A 24,135-nucleotide genomic window follows, 5' to 3' on the forward strand; every position below is an offset into this window, starting at 1 on the left:
TTCGATTCTTAATCTTGTAATATTAAATTAAAATATTTTTGTTTATTACAAAAAATTGCCAGCCCGAAAGTACAATTTTATTTATATTAGCAAACTATTATTATATTTTTACTTATATTTTGGAAAATTATGAAAGAGTATCAAGTATATAACAGGCAAAAGGTTATATTATAAGCTAAAATTTTGATATAAGCGAAAAATAAGTAAATATACGAAAGATGCGTTGTAAATATTTAAAACTAAATGAATCTGGCAGATAAAAACAGTGACAGTTGACAGTTGACAGGTTATGGAAGATTGACATGATGACATTAGCCCAAACATCGTGAAGAGAAAATGCGTGATCACAGAAATATTGTATTTTGTTTTGTTAAATAACATAATCAGGGAATATTATCAGTATGTCTGATTTAAATAATTTGTTCGATTGTTTTGACAATTCTAAAAAACCCGCGCCTGCCATTTCGGTTACGAAAGAAAAGGACAGTGAAGATACTGAGGATATCAAGTCAGTTTTTCTATAATTATAACCTATTCCTACTTAAATATTGAAGTGAATTGTAATATTATGGTATTAGTAGTTAATACTCGTATTATGTTCATGATTTTGTTACTTTAGGAATACCTCTGAAAGTGACGAACACGTGAGTCACAAGCGTCCTCATGAAGAAGTTCAATATGCCGATACTGCGAAGAAACCTCGCCAGGAGGAAGATGAATCTGATCTCTTTGAAGACTTGACGTTAGTTGAATCTATTTTAATATCATTAAGTTTTAATTATTAGTTATGGTTGTATTTTTTGGCAGTTCTTCTTTCACAGTTCAATGAAATTTTAAAGACAAAAATAACCTTGTTATCTTGTTACATGCATAACCATAAAAAAATTTATAATTATTTCAGCATAGATGTCCAGAATGCACGAATAGTTATACACACACTAGAGGCACATGAAGGCTGTACACACGAGGTGGCGATACCTCCGAACCACGAGTATGCTCCACTCCTACCAATGAGCAACGAGCCAGCCAAACAATACAGCTTCATACTTGATCCCTTTCAAAAGGAAGCAATCATGTGTATTGACAACCTCCAGTCTGTGTTAGTGTCTGCTCACACATCAGCAGGAAAGACTGTAGTTGCAGAGTAAGTACTGATCTCTCGTATTATCAAAATATTTATTTTTGACTGGGGGATGGCCTTTTGGCCCATGTCCTATCTAAATGAGTTAGTACTCACAAAGTTTTCTAAAGGGTATTACGAGTACTTAAAAGGTAATTGACTAACCCAAATATACATGTACTTATTCCTTTGTGTTGTATTTATGAAACATTTACCTATCTTAAAGACTGAATAATTTGTTTCCAAAATATCACCAAAATAGATAAATGAATAAATATTTTAGTTTGTGAATCTTTTTGCACTTAAATTTCACTGTGGTGATTGACTTTTTAAAATATTTCATATATTTGTGTAAAGCATCCCATGTGTGTAAGCATAACATAACATATCAATACCTTAATTTGCAAATCAGCCAACTCCACTTTTTGTCCAAATGTTTATTTTATTTATCTTGATATCGTTCAACACCATTTACTATCAAAATAAACAAAAAAACATTTTGACAAAAAGTGGAGTTGGCTGATTTGCGAATTAAGGTATTGATATACATATTGTACATTAACTTATAAGTTATTATAAAAAGTTTTTATATATTGCACAAAATGGTATTAATAGTTTTGTGTTACATTTAACTATTTTTCTGAATACAGATATGCCATAGCATTGTCACTGAGGAACAAGCAGAGAGTGATATACACAACACCAATCAAAGCCTTGTCAAACCAGAAGTACCGGGAGTTCTCTGAGGAGTTCCATGATGTTGGTCTGATCACTGGTGATGTAACCATCAACCCAACAGCATCGTGCCTTATCATGACGACAGAGGTGAGTTAAGGTGCTGCTTGTATAATATTTATTCAAATAAATGTTAATTTTGAGTTGAGTGAGGGAAGTTCCTGTACAAAAAGACTTTTGATTTGCTCTATATATAACTATGGTAATATATACAATTTAAACTAACCATGATTATGGACAAACTGGGCTATAAATTAGAAATAAGTAGGACAGAGGTGTCAATTTTTATTTTTTGAAGATTTTGAAGAAGTGAAATCAAAAAAGTCAAGTTCGTAAGTAAATTAATTAATATATTGTTTCCTTTGCAGATTTTAAGAAACATGTTATACAGAGGATCTGAGATTATGAGAGAAGTTGGTTGGGTTGTATTTGATGAGATACATTACATGAGAGACAAAGAGAGGGGAGTGGTTTGGGAAGGTAAGAGTAATTGAAATATAGTCACAATGAGTTAATTCTTTCACATCACGAAAACCTGATATCTACTTCTCATTTTTATAGAACTTGTTGTATATGTATTATCATGAAAGGTCTGTCAATAAGTTAATCATTTCCCTTTATGTATTTTCTTCAAAATGAGTATTTTCTTTTAGTTTATCACTTATCATTGCTTCCTAAAATCTGATTCTTATAAGCATTGCTATCTGAAGGTGGAATAATACATGGTGTATATTATTTCCAAAATAACTTGTTTGATTCCCGCCTAGGGAAATAGATTTAATAAAAATGTAATGACGCACTTTTAGTTTTTATCAGAATCGACCTTGTAACTCCTTTCAGCAATTTTCGCTATTATAGTTTTCCATTTGGCCATGAAAGCCCGCTTGTAAAATTCCCCTGTATACAGAGACGCTCATCTTGCTGCCGGACAACGTGCACTACGTGTTCCTGTCGGCGACGATCCCGAATGCGCGCCAGTTCGCCGAGTGGGTGTGCCGGCTGCACTCGCAGCCGTGCCACGTGGTCTACACCGAGTACCGCCCCACGCCGCTGCAGCACTACATCTTCCCGGCCGGTGGCGACGGCATACACCTTGTTGTTGATGAGAAGGTTAGGAGAATTTGCATTATTTTGCTGTTTAGTTTGAAGCTAAGCACAATGTGTTGGATTTATTGACTTATATTACAAATGAAAGTGCCTTTTGTTCTACATGTTGAAGGTTTTTCGTCATATATCATATGGTATCAAACTAACCAAGATGGCAAGGTAAAAGGTGAAATAAACCTAGGATGGTTTATCCTAGGATACACTACCTTCCTACTGCTTTTATGGAAGATGACAATGTCATCTGTCATATATTACTCGTCGAAAATAGTGAGCATAATATAACAAACCATGTGAAAAGAGCTTCATCCTGTTACATTCACGGATTATTATGATGTGGGGATCTTAAAAAACATGCAAAGAGAGCTCTTTTTCAAAGACTGCTGTCAAAACCGCAATATGTGATTCTTGTGGAGGTGTAAAAATGTCCATTAGCCTATTTGTTTATACTAAAAAAATAAAAATCATTGCAGGGCCAGTTCAAGGAGGACAACTTCAACACAGCGATGTCGGTGCTGAGCGGCGCGGGCGAGGCGGGGCGCGGCGACGCGCGCGGCCGGCGCGGCGGCCCGCGCGGCAACAACCAGACCAACATCTTCAACATCGTCAAGATGATCATGGAGCGCAACTTCGCGCCCGTCATCATCTTCAGCTTCAGCAAGAAGGAGTGCGAGCTGTACGCCATGCAGATGGCCAAGTTGGACTTTAATACTAGTATGTGCGAGTTGATGACAAATTATTTATTAGAGAATTGCTTCATAATCTATAGTCCGATTCATAATTAGGTGTCCAAAATGTAAACAAAGGTGTTGACCTATCAAGAAAATATGTGTCAAATGGCAATTTCTTATTTTTGACAATATTAAATTAATACATTGATAATAAAATAATAATCTAAATAAATTAAAATCAATTCACATTTTCCAATATTTATATTAACTCAATTTCATTTCATACAGTAATAATAATAAAAAACAAGATTTATGAGAGAAAATTAAATTGTGATAATGGTCACACAATCGGCATCCAAAACATTTTTTATGCCGCCATTTTTAAGTTTCGTAGTTGATATTATTCATTTTCGTGATCGTGATCGAACTCGATTTTTTTCTAGTTTTCATAGCGCGTTTTTTTTAATTGTGTGCAGTTATTAAGTTTTTGTTTTATGTTGAATTTTGTGAAAGTTTTCGTTTCTTGTTAATTTGTTAAGGTTTGCAATACCTGTCATCGAATTTTGACAATGACATTTCTTTGTTTACATTTTGGACACCTAATTATGAATCAGACTATACATAAACAGGTGTGCCAAAAACCTTTGTTTGATTAATTTTTTCATTGAGATAAAATCTCAAGATATTTAATTATGATTTGGTCACATAAAATAATATAATGTACTCTATAGTCTGATTCATAGTTAGGTGTCCAAAATGTAAACAAAGAAATGTCACTGTCAAAATTAACAACAAACAAAAACTTTAACAAACTCAACAAAAAACGAAAATATAACAAATATTCACAATTTAACATACGCGTTATGTAAACGACAAAACATTCGAGTTTGATCACAAACATGAAAAATTAATAATATCAGTAACGTAACTTAAAAATGACAGCACAATAAATGTCTTGGATTCCGATTGTGTTACCATTATCACATTTTAATTTTCTACCATAAACTTTGTTTTTATTATTATTACTGTATGGAACGAAATTGAGGTGATATAAATATTAGAAAATGTGAATTAATCTTAATTTATTTAGATTATCATTTTATTATTGTTGTATTACTTTAATATCGAAAAAATAAAAAACTACCATTTCTAACGTATTTTCTTGATAGGTTTGTTTACATTTTGGACACCTAATTATGAATCAGACTATAAATTGGTAAACTTTTTAAGATTGAGAAAATCTTAGAGCATATGTTGTACATTGCATGTTTGGTCAAAAACTTCTTAAGATGGGATCAATATAATTCGAAGGCGTTCTGTTGATGAAATAATATTCATTTGTCCCATATAAGAAGGTGGTAGAACCCTTTGTTCCTTTGTTCTTTGTTAGGCGTTCCAGCTTAGTCCTCAGGGGTAGCGGCGCATCTGAGGCCGACCTCAGGTAGGTATATCTAATCTTATCTGGGGTTCATTACAGATGTCCATGGGTGGTAGTAGCCACTTACCATCAGGTGGACTGCATGTTTGTCTGCTACTCCTACATTATAAAAAAACAGACAGTAGATGTAATTCTATAAGACTTGAGACCTACTTAATAATAAAAGACGTAATAATTGACCACAATCAGTCGAAGAGAAGAAGCTAGTTGACGAGGTGTTCAGCAACGCGATGGACGTGCTGTCGGAGGAGGACCGGCGGCTGCCGCAGGTGGAGAACGTGGTGCCGCTGCTGCGGCGCGGCATCGGCATCCACCATGGCGGCCTGCTGCCCATCCTCAAGGAGACCATCGAGATCCTGTTCGGCCTTGGTCTTATCAAAGTACTTTATTTTTGTTTGGCAAACACACTACAATATTAAACTTATTTATAATTACTGAAAATAGGTAACATACCAGTAAACTATTTGTGCCTAATAGAAGCAGTGTTTTGGTTATAACGGTGTGGTTAGGGACTTATATATAAAGCATTACAACATAGTCCCTTGGCAATATAGCAACACATCAGTGATCAATCTCAGGCAGAACTTAAATTCTATTTTGGGTTGATTACAAATGTTGATGAGCAATGGCCACTTACCACAAGATAACCTCTTACACTTTTGCTATTTGGGTATTATTAAAGAATCTACACATTTTTCAACTGCATCAATGATTATTTGTTCTTAGAAAAAGTAAAAATATTTATAATAGTTTTTGTTTTTACAGGCTTTATTTGCAACCGAAACCTTTGCTATGGGTCTGAACATGCCCGCAAGAACAGTTGTCTTCACAAGTTCTCAAAAATTTGACGGAAAAGACTTTAGATTTGTAAGTTTAATAAAAAATGTTTTTATTCCCATTATTCGAACTAATATTGCTGTACGTGTTCAAGGTAATCTGCTACTTGTAACATTTCTAAATACATATATTTTTTAAGGACACTCAAAAAGTAGACTGGAAAAGTAATGTACCATATGTTTGTTGAATAATATTTTTTTCACACAGATTACTTCAGGAGAATACATACAAATGTCCGGTCGCGCTGGCCGTCGAGGTCTCGACGACAAGGGCATCGTGATCCTCATGATTGACCAGAAGGTGAAGCCCAGCGTCGTCAAGAGCATGGTGCAGGGCAAAGCTGACCCTATCAACTCAGCGTTCCATCTTACTTATAATATGGTAAGTATAAAAACGTTGTCTTATTAAATGTGACGCCATCTTATATTATTAACATAACTCCAGTTAGTATTGAGTTTCGTCAAAATGGCGTTGCATTGTTCAAAATGGCGTCGTATTAATTAAAATTGTGTTAGAAATTCCATATACTATTGTCCGGAAAAAGTTCAATTTGCTACAGTTAATTATAGAACATTAGCAAATCTTTTTACCATTACAACAGTTTATACGAGAAATTAAGCCGAACTGCTAGTAATAGCACTCAACCTTTTAGACAATTATGATTGGCCGATTGATAGGACAACGTTCAGCATTAATAAATAATGTTAACTATTTACGTTTTCCGTAACTTATTTTTACTGAAGATAGGAAAAGTAAAATTTTGTTCTGTTTGTTACACTTATAGGTACTGAATTTATTACGAGTAGAAGAAATTAACCCAGAATACATGCTTGAGCGAAGTTTCTTCCAGTTCCAAAACCAAGCAGCTATACCGGATCTTATAGACAGTGAGTGCACTATATTTATTATAAGTTATGAGTTTTTAATTTATAATAACACGGAAACAACGGGGCGGAACAACGGGAAACCTACTCCATTTAATTTCGCGAGTGGTGCCAGCGGTGGATGTCGAAATACTAGTATATGTCGCTTATTTCGACTTCAGAAAGGCGTTCGACACGGTTGACAATGACGTCTTGCTTACAAAACTGGCTGGCGTGGGCTGTACTCAGTAAACGCTAAATTTCTTCGCTAGCTACCTACGAGACAGGCGTCAATATGTTGACTGTAGAGGATGCCGGTCGAATCAGTATACGATGAGATCAGGCGTCAGCCAGGGCAGTAACTTAGGGCCCCTCCAGTTCATCATAACGATAAACGATCTACCGGAGGTGGTCCATGAGTCTACATGCCTTCTATTTGCTGACGATTTGAAGTTTCGAGTTAAAAGGAGGAATCTAGTTAAATGGAGCCACTTAAACAAGTTATATTTCAATGTAGCCAAATGTTCCGTGCTATCATTCAGCCGAGCTCATACCCCACTCCATTATTCATGCCACACGGGCGGCGAACAGATTCAGCGCGTAAAGAAGATCAAAGATCTTGGTGTACATTTTACGGCAGACCTTAACTTTCGAGATCATATAGCCGAAGTATGCAAAAAATCATACTGCAATCTAGGCTTCATATTAAGGCAGGCAAATGGTTTTACAAATTTTAGTGCCTTATATGAAGCCCTGGTGAAGAGTTATTTGAAGTAACTCAGTTATATGGTCTCCGAGCTGCTAAGTACAAGACAATGTTGGAACATATACAAATTAAATTTGCCTGGTTTCTATTCTTAAAGTTACATGGTGTATATCCCGGCTATCCTTTATTGTATCCTACGTTGTTCGTTCTCGGCATGGTAGGATTCAATAAACTGGAAGTGAGGAGAGAAATCTCGCTCACATAGTACATATTCCAAGTACTGCGGGGTGAATTTGACAAGCCAGTTATACTAAAGTAACTGAGCGCCGGCGACGTCCGCGTCTTGTAGCGTCGTCACACGCTCGCACCAAACTGACGCGCGACGCACCCTTAACACGAGCATAGCGCACGCTTAACAATATCATCGTCATCATCATCAACCCATTACTGTCCCACTGCTGGGCACGGGTCTCCTCTCATAATGAGAAGGATTAGGCCATAGTCCACCGCGCTGGCCAAGTGCGTATTGGTAGACTTCACATCCTTTTTGAGATTTTTTTTTATAAATCTTCAGTTTTCCTTCACCGTTTAGCAAGTGATAATTAATATCTAATACGCAACTTTAAAAAATCAGAGGTGCGTGCCTGGAATTTGAACCTCGGATCCCGCGAACGAGAGGCCGAGTTTCTTAACCACTAGGCTATCACTGCCTAACCTCTTAGGGCTCGTACACAAAACTGCGATGCGACGTCGCATCGTAAAAATCTGCGAGCTCTCTCGACGCATCGCAAGAACTTGCGAATTAATTCGCATCGCACATTCCTGCGATGTTTCGTCACACTTGTTGACGTCATTTTTAGTTCCTTCTGAGACAGCGTGTGGGGAAGATGCACAGACCTGTATTTGTTGGGTGGGAAGACGTATACTTTAATGTAAAAAAATGACAAAGTACGTCGTTGACTTTTTTATATTATTGATTGAGAAGCGCCCTGTTCTTTGGGAAACTAAATATTAAATAAATGATATGAGATGGATGAACCCAAAATTTTCTTTGTTACTCTTTCCTGTATCTCTTAAGCAATAACAAAAGTACACACTTCTTTTTACGATCCGTCTTGTCACGACCTAATTTTCAATATACGTTCCGTACGGTTGACGGTTGTCGAAAGAATGGTCACCCTGGGAGACGCTATGCCGCACGATATCGCATCGCAGCAATTCGTGTCGCAATTTTCTGCGTTGCGAATTCGCTTCGTGTCGCATCGCAGTTTTATGTACGAGCCCTTAACACTATAGCAGACCAAATCGACTTGTTCTGTTGCACACTTGGTGAGTTCACGAGGGTTGCTTTCCATGTAATTGAATTTTTTTATTTGTATAAATTTATTATTCTTTTGTGAAATATCATTAATTCATTTTGAATTAACTTATATTTATTTGATATTTGATTTTTAATGTTCTATTGTAATGGTAATTTGATTTTAATGTGTTTAATTTGTTGTTTATTTGTTTTTATTTCACATTTAATTTGATTGTTATTGTATTTCTAATTCGGATTTTATTTTACTTTTCATGCTATTTTTGAGATCTTTGATTTAACTTAATGTAATTTTCTTTTATATAATATTTAATGTATTTGACTTGGTTTCCTATGTAATTTGAACGTTAATTGTTGTTCTTTTTAAGCTACACTAACGCATTATTTTTTTTGCCCTGTAATGTTAGATGTAAGTTGTGAATAAATAAATAAATAAAAAATATTTATTATGATGTAAATTTGTTCTTTACATCATAATAATTATTTTTTATTTATAACTGGATAACGAGCTGGATAACGTTATAAAAGGCCTACTTTAGGACGAGAGCCTTACTGGGCGTCGTAAAGTCAACTTACATTGCTCCATTTTGGAGTGAAACTTATGTGGATAGTGGCATATATGGTAGTGTACATTGATAGCGGATGATTGAGAAGTTTTTTTATGCATTAGAAGTCGACTATACTACTTATTAAGTGGGTCACTGCCGCTCTTTGTACATCTGTATTTCACTTTGAAAATAGATCACGTGATCTATTGCAGATACGACGCTGTCATTCAAGATTAAATTAAAATTCCTAATTTGTGATTAATGGTTCTATCACACTTTAGAAACAATTCCAATCATGGACCATACATTATGATGATGATTAAAATGGCGGCGAAGAGAGTGCTTGTGATGAGGATGGTGATGCTGGGAGTGACGATGATGAAGATGATGGCGATGAGGATGACGGTGACAACAATACTGATTGATTCCTTGTCAGCGTCATCCTTATCGTCGCTGTCATCTGACGACAACGTTGGCGAAGATGGTGGAGACGACATTCATGGTGACAACACATAAAACACATATATGATGGTAGTTCACTTGTTGATCACGTGATGATGATTGTATGACCGGAAAAGTGATGATACATTGATGTTGATTATAGTGATTACGACAACGAGGATAGCTACGTTTTGCGTGACAGTGAATGCCATGACAATAATGTAAGAGGATTAGCTCCATCAATGTTACAAATGACGGTGGTGTCGATCATAATCATTGCAATGATAGCTGAAGTTATAATGATGGTGAAAACGATGGTAATGGAGACGATGTGGGTAAGGATTATATTAATAAGATAACAATGAACTTGCGTTATAATGATTATGATAATGATGTTCATAATGGCTGTGATGATAGTGGCTGTGATGTTCGTGGTGATGGTGATGATGATAATGATGTTCTTTCAGAGGTCCATGCGAAACAGAAGGAGTATAACGCGTTGACACTGGTGGACGAGCACTCGATAGGTTCGTACTGCAATGTCCGATCGCAATTGGACCTTCTGGGCTCGGAGTTCCGCGGTTTCATCACCAGACCGGAGTATCTGAAGCCCTTCCTGCAACCCGGCCGGTTGGTGAAGGTAAGATTAGGAGGGAAAGATTATTTATTGTAATACGTATCGTAGAGAATATCATATTCGCTGAATTATTACAGTGTGTTATAGTGAGATTACGAGTTATATTGACAATAAAGCCTTAGTAGAAAATAGCCTTTATTTTTTTCGAAATGGGTAAGTTTGAATCATAATACCAGTAGTATACGAGCGTCACATACGTGAACAGCGTTATTTGGATTTGGAAAAGTGCATTTTTTTTGGAATTGATGCCTATTTGTGTCTATTAACTAAATTATGCCTGAAGTCAATTATAGATTAAGCATATACAGGGAAGCATTATTATCCTTTCAAAACTTGCCGTCTAATTTAGGATGGTAAGAAAGTACTACCTTATCACATACTTCAAACTGTAAGTCTTCCCATTATAAAATATTGTGTTATAGTTGTTATAAATATATTTTAAACTTTTTAGGTGAAGACAGAAAAGTATGAGTACGATTGGGGGATCATAGTGAACTTCAAGCACAAAATGGGGAAGGGTAAGAGGCCTCTAAACGAGAATCCACTTACATCGGAGGCCGTTATCATCGTCGACATACTGCTGCACGTGAAGAGATCCGACGGAGACGAGGCGGAGACGAATGTACCATGCCCACCTGGAGAAGTGAGTTGTAATGATCCAATTATTTACTGGTTCGCTGTTGTGTAATGGTAGGGACTTAGGGAATACGGTGAACCAAGCAAGGCACGCAAGAAACTGGGTGATCCCAGTTGACACTTATCCTGATGTTTTTGTTTTAGAGCGAAATGCGTACTTTTTGGCTGTATATTTTTGAAGTCGCATATATCCTATATGGGATAGTAGCGCATACGCCACGGTTTAAAATATAAATCATAATACACATTGGTAGTTAATTGTCGCAAAGTAGATGATTTCATCGTAACTATGTAGAGCTTATAGTTGCAACCAATGTCCCATGGCAAGACAAAAACAATATTTATGCGCAGTCTGCTTCGATTTCCGTTTTATGTGATTTTATGTGAACTTTATTCTCTTCTCTATTTATATAACAAGTTTTTTAAATTAAATATAACATTTTTAAATTCAGACAGGGGATATACAAGTAGTTCCAGTTTTACACACATTGATATACCAGATCAGCTCGCTGCGAGTGTACTACCCCAAGGACTTACGGCCTGCGGATAGCCGGAAATCTGTTCTCAAAACTATAGGAGAAGTCAAGAAACGGTTCCCCGACGGACCGCCACTGTTGAACCCTATAAAGGATATGAAAATAGACGACCCCGTGTTTAAGGAATGCGTTGACAAGATTAAAGTGTATGAGGAAAGGTGAGTTGTGAGTTATTTATGACTTATAAAATTATCTCAGACAAATAGACATGAATAATTCATTCATTCATTTTGTCAGGTGAACTTTGACTGAGAGTCATAATCAACGAAAACAAGTTTCATACTTCATTTGTTTAAGACTATATTTTGTGGTTCCCGAAAGGAATACATGTGACATTCGTTTCCAAAGTACATTACAGATATGTTACACACATTGATATTTTTATTAGTGATATTTTTTTTGCATTAAATCCAGAAGTACTCTAGTGCCTATACTACTTTAAAAGACAACTGGTAAAAATATTTTTGTGAAAATATAATATTATATTTCAGACTTTACGCCCATCCCCTACACAATGACAAAAATCGGGGTGCACTCACAGCGGCGTACGAAAAGAAACAGGAAACGTATGAAGAATTAAATGCTTTAAAAACGGAACTGAGAAAAGCTAAAAGCATATTGCAAATGGACGAGTTGAAAAAGAGAAAAAGGGTGCTCAGAAGAATGGGCTATTGCACCATGGCGGATGTGATTGAGCTTAAGGGACGGATCGCCTGTGAATTGAGCAGGTTTGTATTTAATATTATGTATTAGTTTGTACGTTGAATTGTTATTCTACAACTCCCTGTATTATTTGATTATTCTACATTTTAATAGTGTTGTAATAGGCTATTACGGAAAAAAATGTTATAAAAAACATTCTTACCTTTTTGCTAATTATTATCCTTAAGCCATAGATAATTCAAACAGAATATTTTAGTATTTAGGCGATTTTTACGTAGATTCTATACTGTAATGGAAATACATCGACATTTGTTATCACAAAGAAATTATATAAATTAGTTTCATGTTCTTATCAGTTACTTTAGTATAATCCGCGTAAAACTGCTAGTCCGCTCTGAAAATAGAAATGAATCGCGTCGCCATAGCAAATTGTATGACAACAACTGCTCGCAACAACTTCAGAGCGGACTAGCAGTTTGGCGCGAACTATACTTCAATGCAGCAGTGATAGCCTAGTGGTTAAGAAACGCGGCCTCTCGATCGAGGGGTCCGAGGTTCAAATCCCAGGCACGCACCTCTGATTTTCAAATTTATGTTCGTATTAGAAATTAATTATCACTTGCTTAAACGGTGAAGGAAAACATCGTGAGGAAACCTGCATACCTGAGAGATTTATAAAAAATCTTAAAGGTATGTGAAGTCTACCAATACGCACTTGGCCAGCGCGGTGGACCATGGCCTAATCCTTCTCATTCTGAGAGGAGACCCGTGCCCAGCAGTGGGACAGTAATGGGTTGATGATGATTCCGAAGCATTCCATCCCGTCCAATTCTAATACTGTTTGATATTTGTAACGAGCCTTCCGTGTCCGCAGTGCGGACGAGCTGCTGCTGACGGAGCTGATATTCAACGGCGTGTTCAAGTCGCTGTCGCCGGAGCAGAGCGCGGCGCTGGTGAGCTGCTTCGTGTGCGACGAGAAGGTCACCGAGCCGCCCGCCGCCGGCGACCAGATGCGCGGCGTGCTGAGACAGCTCCAGGTCAGTTATCTCCATCGGTACACAATAGGCATGATGACAGTATTAAAAAATCACAATAAATTATTTAACCAAAATGAATATATTAAAAGTATCTCAAAAATAACCCAGTTTAAAAAAATCTTAAAGTTTTATTATATTTCAATAAAATCAAAGTATAAATTACTGCAGTCGGCCATGTTGTCTGAAACGCCAATCGGGACGAATGACGTCATTTTTGACTTGTGTCACTGAATTGCTTGAACTTTTGTATGTGATGTCATAACGTGACGTCACAAGCGGACGCCATGACACCCGCGAGCGTTTTCGCGCTTAATTCAAAATTGGTATAAAAAATTTTGTTATTTTCGTTAACACTAAATTTATTACCGAAATAATATGATTTTTGGAATCAATGGACATGGACCTACATTATAGTACGGGTTTTCAAAAATTGTCATCATGCCAATTGTTGGTTACTCATCCCCATCTCCACGCAATACGGGACAGTTGCACCTCCTCCAATAAAAAGTTGTCAGTCAGTTACCCCTCCTCAACAACACTTGTGGGTCAGTTACCTCACTTTTATTACACGGCTGCGGGTCAATTTCTCTACTTCTAACAGACAGTTGCGGATCAGTTTCCCCAATTTCACCACACTTGCGATTTAGTTTCCCCATCTCCACTACAATTGAGGATTCTTTTCACCACCTCCAACAGATAGTAGCGGGTTATTTTCCTTACCTCCATACGATTGTGGATCAGTTTCCCTACCTCCACCCCACATTTACGGGTCAATCATCCCTACTTTAAATAGATTTTTAATCATTGTTATTCACATTTATAGGTAAACTTTTTAAAGCATTGACAATGTTAGAACTCTTTTATGGTTCGACTTAGGAGGCATACAATTTTGTAATTTAATGAAAAATTGTGTAGTGTTATGTTGTTATATTGTTAACATGAATGTTATTACACATTTACTTTAAGAGAGGAAATTGCCTAGCAGTGACAGTAAATGATGATTAAAATCTGTTTTGCAGGAGTTCGCGCGGCGTATAGCTAAAGTGTCCGTGGAGTCCAAGATGGACCTCGACGAGGACGAGTACGTGTCCAAGTTCAAGTGCACGCTCATGGACGTGGTGCTGGCCTGGGCCAAAGGCGCTACTTTCTTGCAGATCTGCAAGATGACTGATGTGTTTGAAGGTAGGTAGTTATATGATATGTGTCTGGCGGCACCACTCCCACACCTATTTCTGCCTACTAAATGCAATGTTAAGCGCTGCTGTGTTCCGGTTTGAAGGGAGTGGTAAGGGAGACATGCTTGTTCTAGATGTTCCAATTTAGTCCTCAAGGGTAGTGACGTATCTGTGATCGACCTTAGATAGGAATTTAATCCTATCAGGGGTAGATTACATGTCTATGGACGGAATTCGTAACTTACCATCAGATGCTACGTGTTCATTTACTACATCTATGTTATAAAAAGTATTTTTCTTTCCTTTATAGAAAAATAATATTTTATGCATTCATAAAAACATATAACTGATCGAAACATAAATATACGGAAGTAAAAACTACAACTAAATTATGTGTTAAATTAGTGCGCGACACTTTGTTTGTCCCACGCTAAAAATCCATCTTGATCTAGTTTCCAAACAGGTTAAGGGAGTGGGGTATAACTTTAACCCTTAAACGGGCTGAAGTATAAAATCTGTTTTGCATGGCTTAAGTATATGTTCTTGGGTCATTATGGATGTCAGTGTACATAAAATGATATCGAGGGGTGAAAGGCTATTTGCTTTAAGCGACATTTTGGCCGATATTGAGTTATATACATATTCGGAATCAGCAATTTTTTCTGCGTCGAATGAGTCCGGTTTTGTTAATAAGACGATGGCTTAGGTGCTTTATTGTTCGGTGGCAGGTTCAATAATCCGCTGCATGCGGCGGCTGGAGGAGGTGCTGCGGCAGCTGTGCCAGGCCGCCAAGAACATCGGCAACACCGACCTGGAGAACAAGTTCAGCGAGGCCATCAAGCTCCTCAAGCGAGACATCGTCTTCGCGGCCAGTCTTTACATGTAGACTTTTAAATATAATTGTTACGATCATGAATAATTACTTTTATTTTTAGTATCAGGATCAAGATCCACCGAGCTTTGCTCGGTTTTGTAATAATAAAACAAAAATACCGATTATCTTATATATAAAATACATATAAGATAATCGGTATTTTTGTTATATATAAATAAAATACTCGTGTCACAATGTTAGTTACCATGCTCCTCTGAAACGCTCTACCGATTTTCACCAAATTTTATATGTATATTCAGTAGGTCTGAGAATCGGCTACTATCTATTTTTCATACCCCTAAGTGATAAGGGTTTTTCACCTTTAAATTTTTTTGTTTATATGGCAACACAACGTTTGCCGGGTCAGTTAGTATTTTTATATATTATTATATCAGTTTTGTGTAAAGGAAAATAAAAGGATACAAGTGGTAAACTATATTCATAAATGAAAAACGAATGTTCACAATGTTATAAGAGAACTTTATTGTTGTAATTACGGTATATCTATAGCATGAACTGGCAAGTAACAAAAAAAGAACAATATTTTACTAGAATTACACTAGGGAACCATGTTCACAGAGTCGGCCGTGCCCAAATGTACAACAACTATACTTTCACCATTAACTAATTTACAAAGAAAACGAATTGTTAACACCGCGACATCAATTTTTATTACGAAGTTCCAAATATGAATTTTGATCAATACCTAACCCTATGAAGCATTAACGAGGGATTAATGAGAAGTGGACTTAAAAATGAGATATAAAAGGAAATGATAGATTGTTTTTTAGAAAAATTACTTACACCAATAAAGTGAACGTGGCATATTTTCATAGATCACTCTTTTCCTTACATAAAACTTATTGCACATACGATTCTTATAGTTTTAAATAGGCCTCGTTCAATATAGTCGCTCAGAGCTGCTTTGAGGAGAATTGAAAATGTAAGTTCTATTCAATGTTTCAGTTACGAGCGGTTTGTTCTATAAGTCCCTTACATTTTGCTAACCTACGAATCTTTGGGTCGAACGGGTATAGCGTCATGTTACCGAAAATACATCGAAACCAATGAGTAATGGTTAACTATGATTGATCTTCTCAAAGAAAATTTAACGTTCCGAAAAGATTGTAATCGATTGAGGCCTCGTTAAAACATTTTATATAAGATCACTATTGAAAACATTTAAAAAACCGCTTATGCTATAGTCTCATTTGGTGCCTGAATTGATATGTTCAATAACTAAACGCGAAATGAACGCTAATTTGTCTAGCTATTACGTATTGCGTAACTAAACGAGGTATTTGTTTTGTGTCTATAGTTATATAGATCTAACCCGCGAGTCCGGCGCGAGCTCCGCCTATGCTATGATAAGTATACGCTATTATTATCATTTAATACTTAGACGTTACAGTAGATTCAGGCCGCGCGCTCGACTGCTATGGAAGACTCGACGCTTACAAGAAGCACTTTCAATACTTTACCAGTCGTTCGCCACTCACCTTAGCTGAAACAATTACGTCATCGACTCCTTACTGTTATATTTATTTATACAAAATGTACATCTCTCAAAAGCATCCCCAACAATTCTGTTTGACAGGTTGTGAGTATGTAGGTATTGCGTTATGAATACGAATACGATACGATCGAACTAGTCAGTGAATTGTGCGCATTGATTACAGTAATCCCGTCCTTCTACACGGGCTGACAGAGACGATGGGAGCCGTGTAAGAGTAGCGTATTAAATGCTCTCACTTAATTAAATTAGGCATCTTAAAATTGTATTGTCCAAGGTAGCTCCTCGCATCCGGCGCTGCCAGCTTACATTTTTTCTAGGTCGTTCCGTACATTCAATTCAATATTCTCTATATACAACATGCATTCCAATAATTGCGGAAAACGTTAGGCTTATACTAGGCAATTTTATAATGTAAGAACACCACGTCGTAAATTTTATTCCTTCATCTATACGAGTAAATATAGTTACATTAACACATATGAGATTACTGTGACCAACAGTGAACACTGAAAGCAAGCTTGCCGTTGTCCCGCATTCATATCACATACATAAAACTATCGGTCCCGTCTAATCCGTGTGAGATATGAAATGTGGCTGTGGTTTGGCACATGATATGCGAGCACTACTTTTTATAATTATGTATGATTTGTACTATTTAATTGCTGAAAAAATATGTTTTATTTTAAAGTTGAAATTTTGAAGGACAACAGCAAGCTCTTTTTATTTTATACATCTACTTGTTATGTCAAAAATCTATATTTGAATGTAATGTGGGTATATGGATATGGATCTAGATATGTTTTAACGTTTAAGAAAGGTACAATACGAACAACGTTAAAATGTATTATATTTTCCTTATCATGACTAGTCTTACAACGCTACAATATATAGCTTGCAGATATACCAAGGGATCAAATATTAAGGGCCGACATATATTAAAGCGGTGCTGTGTCAGATCGTTAAAATTGGCGAAGTTGCTCATCGCATCGTAGATATTTGGGTCCTACATTAACACGCCACGCATATCGATGTCTGTTTGAAAAATGCTCTCTTCACACTAAGAAAGAGCCAGGCTTCAGTGGGTTGTTGCTTACAGCACCGCTTCGTAACGCTTCTATGTATTGTCAGCGGTATCGGTCCTATTCTAATAACTTATGGACAATACTTTCAATAATATATAATTAATGCAAATAATAATAATACCAAAATATAGTAAGACTTCGACCTCTAAATAATTCCAATTTACCTCTAGGTTTAGATTTATAATTTGTTTAACGAATACTTTTATTTTAATGCTTGTACCTAAAAAGTCGAAATACCTTTCCTGTAGTGTTTTTTAATATTGCTATATTTTTAAAACAAAAAAACGACGGAAACTTATTTAGAATTTAGCTCCCATAACAGGAAATAATTTAAATATGTGCACAAGTGACGGTAAAAACATGGATTACACACAAAAATTGTTTTTCTATGGAAATACAGGTTTATGACTAATTTCAATGGGCTGTTGAGATAAGTCGATATGACGCCTTTTAAATGCACGACAGCAGAAGTCGAATTCGAACTAGATAAACATTAGCAACACACGTTATTAAAAATGTAGTAGGCCATTAAAGTTAGTAAATATTTACAATAAAAATATGAGACTGTTTACAGTTTCTCAAATACAACATTATTTAAAGTTTAGGCGAGAAAATCACTAACGACTAGAGGAATGAGATAGTCGCCAGAGATTCAGTATTGCGAGTACCAAATGTATTTATACGGAATTGTATTTTTCGGTTTTTTGAAAGGAAAATACTTAATTTTGTTCATGAAAAAAAAACACTCACACAGTATTTTACAAACTAAATATGTTTTGAACTTAAATCCGTTCGTTATAAATATGCTTTATAAATGGACGTTACGATGTTTTATTCGTTTCGTGCGTATGTTAATTGTGAATATGTAAATTTAAATATTGAGATTTCGTCTTAAATATTTAGGTACTCGCAATAAAGCCTCTGCGATAAAACGATTATTACATAAGATGAGACACAGGCACACATAAATTTCGCAAAATATTTGCCTACAAACAAAATATTTTTTATTTACAATAATAACTCTATGCAACTAGTCAATACATTTGCGATCAATTTGAATGACATATACCAAGAAATAAATCGAGATAGGTTCAACATAGGTAAATTTTTCTAAAACAGTTTTAAACGATATTTTTATTTTACATTAATTCTTTCAATACCTATTAACATTAGCTATAATTTTTTAGATATTTAAGTTTGTGATATGATAATCCTCAATTAAATTTAACAAGATATTCGTTACCTACCTATTTACTGTATGAGTTTGTATCATAGTAAGCCTTAACACGTACCACGAAAAGTAACTGTAGTGAAATTGCAAATACACTAATGAATATTCGTTACAAAAATCAGTAAAATCGCTAGAGTACTTATCGGTTTACTGGCTATCACGAGTCTATACTTAGTAAGTTCATTGTAATTACACTACAATTGCATTTCAAAGAGCGGACGTGGGCGTTCAATATGAAAAGTAATAACTTAACAGAGAGGGAAAATATTTTATCTTACCCTATTTCAAATAGATAATCCTGTCTCAAAACAAGATCAAAAGTTCACTTGGTCGGACCAAAACTTCAGTCGATAAAATTGATCAAAACTCTTAATTCCTCGCGCGACGCGACGTCGCGGGACGTCGCGAGGGTCGAAGAGCGCACGAGGACGAACCTTAGCACAACAGTTCGCGAAGGACATTTCGTACGAACCGCTCGTATCACGCTAAATACACGAACACATTCGGACGTGGCCCCGCGGCCGGCTGCGGGGCTCGGCCGGGAGCGCGCAGCGTGGAGGATGACACAGATTCTCGTGGATGTAGGGGTGTTGTGTGGCGGCTAGTGGCGCGCGAGTCACGTGGCGAGCGCGAGCGCCGCGCGCGCCGCCAGCGCCGCCAGCACGCCGCCCAGCGCGCGCGCGCGAGACCCGCTGTCACACGACTCGATCTCGATCTCCTAGTGTTAGGTAAACTTTCATTGAAACACTTATACAAATATTTGTATTAAGAAATATAGAAATGAGTGTATAAAAATATACCTACAGTAGTAGGCGGGTAGGCCGTCTAGGTAGAGTAGGTTGGTAAAGTTTGCACCACATTCTCGCCAGAAAAACCTGATTTGATAGGCTCCACATTCTCATTTCTCTTGCTTTTCTTGCGTTCTCGTGAGAATGTGGGCTTAAAAGTAAGATAGATAATACTTTTCGAACAGGCAGGTAAGGATATGATCAAAACACTTAATTCATGGCAATGTGTTGTATAGTCCGCGCCAACGTGCTAGTCTGCTCCGAACAGGTGTAATCATACAATTTGCTATGGCGACGCGATTCATTTTTATATTCAGAGCGGACTAGCAGTTTTACGCGGACTATAACTAAGTGTTCATTAACTCCAAGATCGAATGTGATGGTTTTAAAAATGGAAATAATTTGCTTCACATTTTGGTCGCTCGGTGTTTGATCAATTCCAATATAATTAGCTTTTATTTATACCAGTTAGCTATTATGTTTTCGACTATCTTACGTTTGAACTGTTGCAACAGATACTTGAATAGGCTATATTATGTTGTGTGCGTGGGTGTCGATGGTCTCACCTCAGGATGGTAGGAGACGCAGTGCGGCGGGCGGCGGCGCGCGGGCGCGGCGCGGCGGCGGCAGGGCGCGCGCGGCGGCGCCTCGCGCGCGCGCACGTCCAGCCGCTTGGCGCCGCACGGGCACAGCGTGTCCACCACCAGCAGGATCAGGTTGCTGTGCTGGATCTTCTGCACGCTGAACGGTCTGCGGGTGTACAAACACGATTTTATATATTTTATATCGTGGATTATTTTTCTGTAGAGTGCGAGTGTGTAAGGATTATGGTAGAGGGATATTGGATAGTAAGTTTCAGGTGAGGTTTATGATGATTTATTGGATTGCTTGATTTGATGACATATGAATACTAATAAAAACTGGTAAAACTAAATGCTTATAATTTGCGCATTGCAGTTGACTTCATTTACCGGATTGAGCCCAACTATTTCGCCTCGCTAAAGATCGAAGGAAGTTTGCAGAATTGACGGCCAACCTTCGCTAGTCTGAGAGGCACTTTCAGAAGAAGCTGGATTAAGCTAAGGTGAGAGTAGATCTTTGTCAAGAAATGTTCATTGGTGCAAACACGCATGCTCGTTTTCAACAGGAGAACTAAATCTAGAATGCGGTTTGATAGAGTCAGGTTCTCAACATTTCTTGGAAATAAGTTGACCAAGAACGTTATTCATATTATATTAGTTCTTCATTTTACTCATAGTGAACAACAGGTACCTACATACTATAGTTCGAATTTTAATTTTAGTAAATGAGATAGTTTACTTAAATACCTTCTTATACATTAAATAAAATTTCCTAATTGCGTGGGTACTACCGTTCACATCCGGAGTTGTGGCAGTTGGTGAGCTTCCCTTTGAGCGGCTGCGCGGCGGTGAGGCGCGCGGCCTGCAGCGCGAACAGCTCGGCGCTGGTGTCGCAGGGGCGCACGGCGGCGGAGCGCGCGGCCTCGCGCGGCGGCTCGCGCGCCGGTACCCGCTCGCCGCCCGGCGCCGGCCGCTCGCCCGAGCCCTCGATGATGATCTCGTACATGCCGCGGTCGCGCTCTGTGTCCTCCTCGTGCTCTATGTCGTCGCCGTCGTAGTCGTAGTCTGCAAGTAATTGGCCCTACTTAGTGCGGGCTTGTTGGAACTGTCTCGTAGATATTGTGTATTTTAGGTAGGTTTCTCGATTTCTTTTTCAAAATTGAGCTACGTAATAACTGCTAAATTGTTATAAATTTTAAATAGAATGTTCAAAGAAACTACTTATGTGAAGAGTGTCGGTAAAGGAACTTTAATTGCGGGCATGGTAGAGCTAATGTACTCGATTCTACCACATTAATATTGTAGTAACATCAGTGAGCGTTTGAGACTCATTCAGGTTTATTTCACCAGGTAACACTTACCGAATTCTTCTTCTGCGTAAGGATGAGACTTCGCTCTAGCTGATTCCCATAGCGGAAACCAAACAGCTAACAAATTGGTGAGATATGTTCCTAACCACGATAATGGTTTCAAGGGCTGAAACAATAACAAAGATTGTTAAGTTACATAAATCCGATTTTGGCAAGTTTGAAATCATGAACTAATTCCATGTACAGTTAAAATTAATTACCGATAACTTGTTGCCATCACCACTAAATGGATTCCTAGAGTCAGGACACCGTCCTTGATGATCGTGAACTGTAACTTTCTTGTAGATTCGATCTTGGACTAGAGAGTCCATTATGGTTCCGTCCACTTGTCCGAAAAACCGTCCAGTTTGGGAAGCATCCTCAGATAGAATGATGAAGCCGTTGTCGTCTAAGATGTAACAATCCAATTCATCACCAGCACAGGTTTTCTTGCAGACGCTGCCAGCAGTGCACTGTTGACCAACATCATGTTTATAAACTGATATATAAAAAAAGATGTACCTATAGTTAGGTATATACTGATTAGTATCAGGCATACTTTGCAAACGCTAAAGGAAAGTGTGATAGAATCGTTTTGTAAAAATTATCGAATGAGGAGTATTTAAGCAGGTCAAGAATAACATTTATAATAATTACAGTTGTAACAGTCAAGTACGTAATATTTAATATTTAGGTACATAAAGCCCTTTACAATGTTTAGGTTAAACTCGTTAAGGCGGAGTTAGCATAAAAAATAATTAATGTATCCTCAAAAACAAGCAAAATATCATGTCACAGTACCGTCGACGTAACATTCAGGAAGTGTTTAGCGAGGGAATCAAGCTCGAAGTGCAAGCCGACGACCGCGGCGGGCGCGCGGTGTCCGCGAGACTCCACGAACACGGCGTGCGTGGCGAGCACCAGCGGCGGCTTGCCGCTCGCCTCGTCCTCGCCGTCGCGGAACGGCACCGAGAACACGAAGCTCTCGGGCTCGATCGCGTGGTGCTCAACTGCACGCCGGTACCACTCTGAGTCGTAAGCTCTGGCGTACTTCTCGCTGAAGTGACTGTAAATTGTTAAAATGTAATGTTATCTTTCTTTTCTGAGAATGCAACGCGCCGTTGTTTTTACTATTAGTAATATAATTTACAAATTTTTGCTTGTTTGTCCGGAGTCTTCATTATTCTCTCAAAGTGGAGTTTAGTATAATCTAAAAGTGGAGTTCGAAAAGCTTTTTTAAAATAACGTTCTACATACCTACATACTAATTTACTCACAATTGGGTAATTTCAGTAAATTTAAGATGGGTAGTAGGTAGATAACTCACGGTTCAGCAGAGTCAGATGTCCTAGAACTGTTGATGTTCTCCGTCCACTTGAGGAGGCCGCTCCTCGTCGCGATGAACGACAACGTCACGACGAACTTGTGGAACCGTCCTTGTCTGTAAAAATTCATGTTATTAAAAAACTTGTAAAAAGAACATTTTCAAGAGGATTTTTATTAGGAGGATTGCTTTATAAAATTTAAAAATAAACAGCCTTGGAGTCCACTTAATGATAAGTGATTGCTAGTGCCCATAAACATCTGTATTTCTGTAACTGCAAAAGGTAGGAAGTTCTGTAAATCCCGTAAGAGTAAATTGTCTCTCTTACAAAGCTTTCCAAAACCCTTCAACCTAAAACATAGCAACGCTATATAGGCACTGCTGTTATAAAGCCGAAATAGATGCGTACATTCCCACCAAAGTCGAACTACGAAGGATTCTATAAATTTTAAAATCTCAAAATTTGCTTAAGCTACTGTTATACCCTTATCAAATACTAGTTAAATACAATATACATATCCTTTGCTAGCTGTAAATTCACACAAAAATATAGTTTACCTTCGTCCTAGAGGGCTATTTAAAGAAAAATTGAACCATATACCGCAAAGACCTATTCCGATTAAAACCTTATACTACGTCAAAGAAATGAATAACCAACAACATCTTAAAACAAATTATTTTTTTAACTAGTCTTTGCGATATTGGTACCAAAAATATGTCAAATATAATTTTAAAATTATACGAACCATTCGTTTAAATACGTAAATAATAAATCGTTCTATAAACATAATTTCCATGTAAGGACTATTGTATGATTCTAATATAACTTTAATTATTCCACTAAGTATTCTGGTTTATTATGACGCCCAAAAATGCTGTAAATCGTCTTTGGTATATATGTTATAGTCAAAGTCCGATACACAGT

At 37.3% G+C, this 24,135-nt stretch overlaps 2 protein-coding genes across 2 annotated transcripts in view; one reads left to right on the forward strand and one right to left on the reverse strand.

The window, feature by feature from the left end:
• The first annotated feature begins 291 nt into the window (after positions 1–291).
• On the forward strand, positions 292–15,381 carry Mtr4 (exosome RNA helicase Mtr4). The gene is made up of 18 exons (XM_073085319.1): positions 292–508; positions 620–742; positions 902–1,144; positions 1,771–1,945; positions 2,224–2,335; positions 2,763–2,965; positions 3,433–3,673; positions 5,258–5,448; positions 5,834–5,935; positions 6,113–6,286; positions 6,690–6,792; positions 10,249–10,421; positions 10,870–11,061; positions 11,507–11,748; positions 12,082–12,318; positions 13,128–13,290; positions 14,310–14,472; positions 15,194–15,381. Exons 1-18 carry the CDS (start codon positions 402–404, stop codon positions 15,349–15,351), a joined length of 3,102 nt encoding a protein of 1,033 aa, XP_072941420.1. The 5' UTR covers positions 292–401; the 3' UTR covers positions 15,352–15,381.
• Positions 15,382–19,784: 4,403 nt separating this feature from the next.
• stol (voltage-dependent calcium channel subunit stolid) overlaps positions 19,785–24,135 on the reverse strand; it is a 65,998-nt gene continuing 61,647 nt past the window's right edge. The window contains exons 20-26 of the mRNA XM_073080876.1: positions 23,214–23,327; positions 22,688–22,952; positions 22,108–22,359; positions 21,899–22,013; positions 21,329–21,602; positions 20,523–20,706; positions 19,785–19,886 (exon numbers count right to left, since the gene is read on the reverse strand). Of these exons, the coding sequence (XP_072936977.1) occupies positions 19,785–19,886; positions 20,523–20,706; positions 21,329–21,602; positions 21,899–22,013; positions 22,108–22,359; positions 22,688–22,952; positions 23,214–23,327 (1,306 nt within the window). The remainder of the gene's footprint in view (positions 19,887–20,522; positions 20,707–21,328; positions 21,603–21,898; positions 22,014–22,107; positions 22,360–22,687; positions 22,953–23,213; positions 23,328–24,135) is intronic.

This window comes from Epargyreus clarus, unplaced genomic scaffold (assembly GCF_041222505.1).
Source record: "Epargyreus clarus isolate Ecla_fem2 unplaced genomic scaffold, WU_Ecla_fem_2.2 ptg000003l, whole genome shotgun sequence".
Classification (NCBI taxonomy): Eukaryota; Metazoa; Arthropoda; class Insecta; order Lepidoptera; family Hesperiidae; genus Epargyreus; species Epargyreus clarus.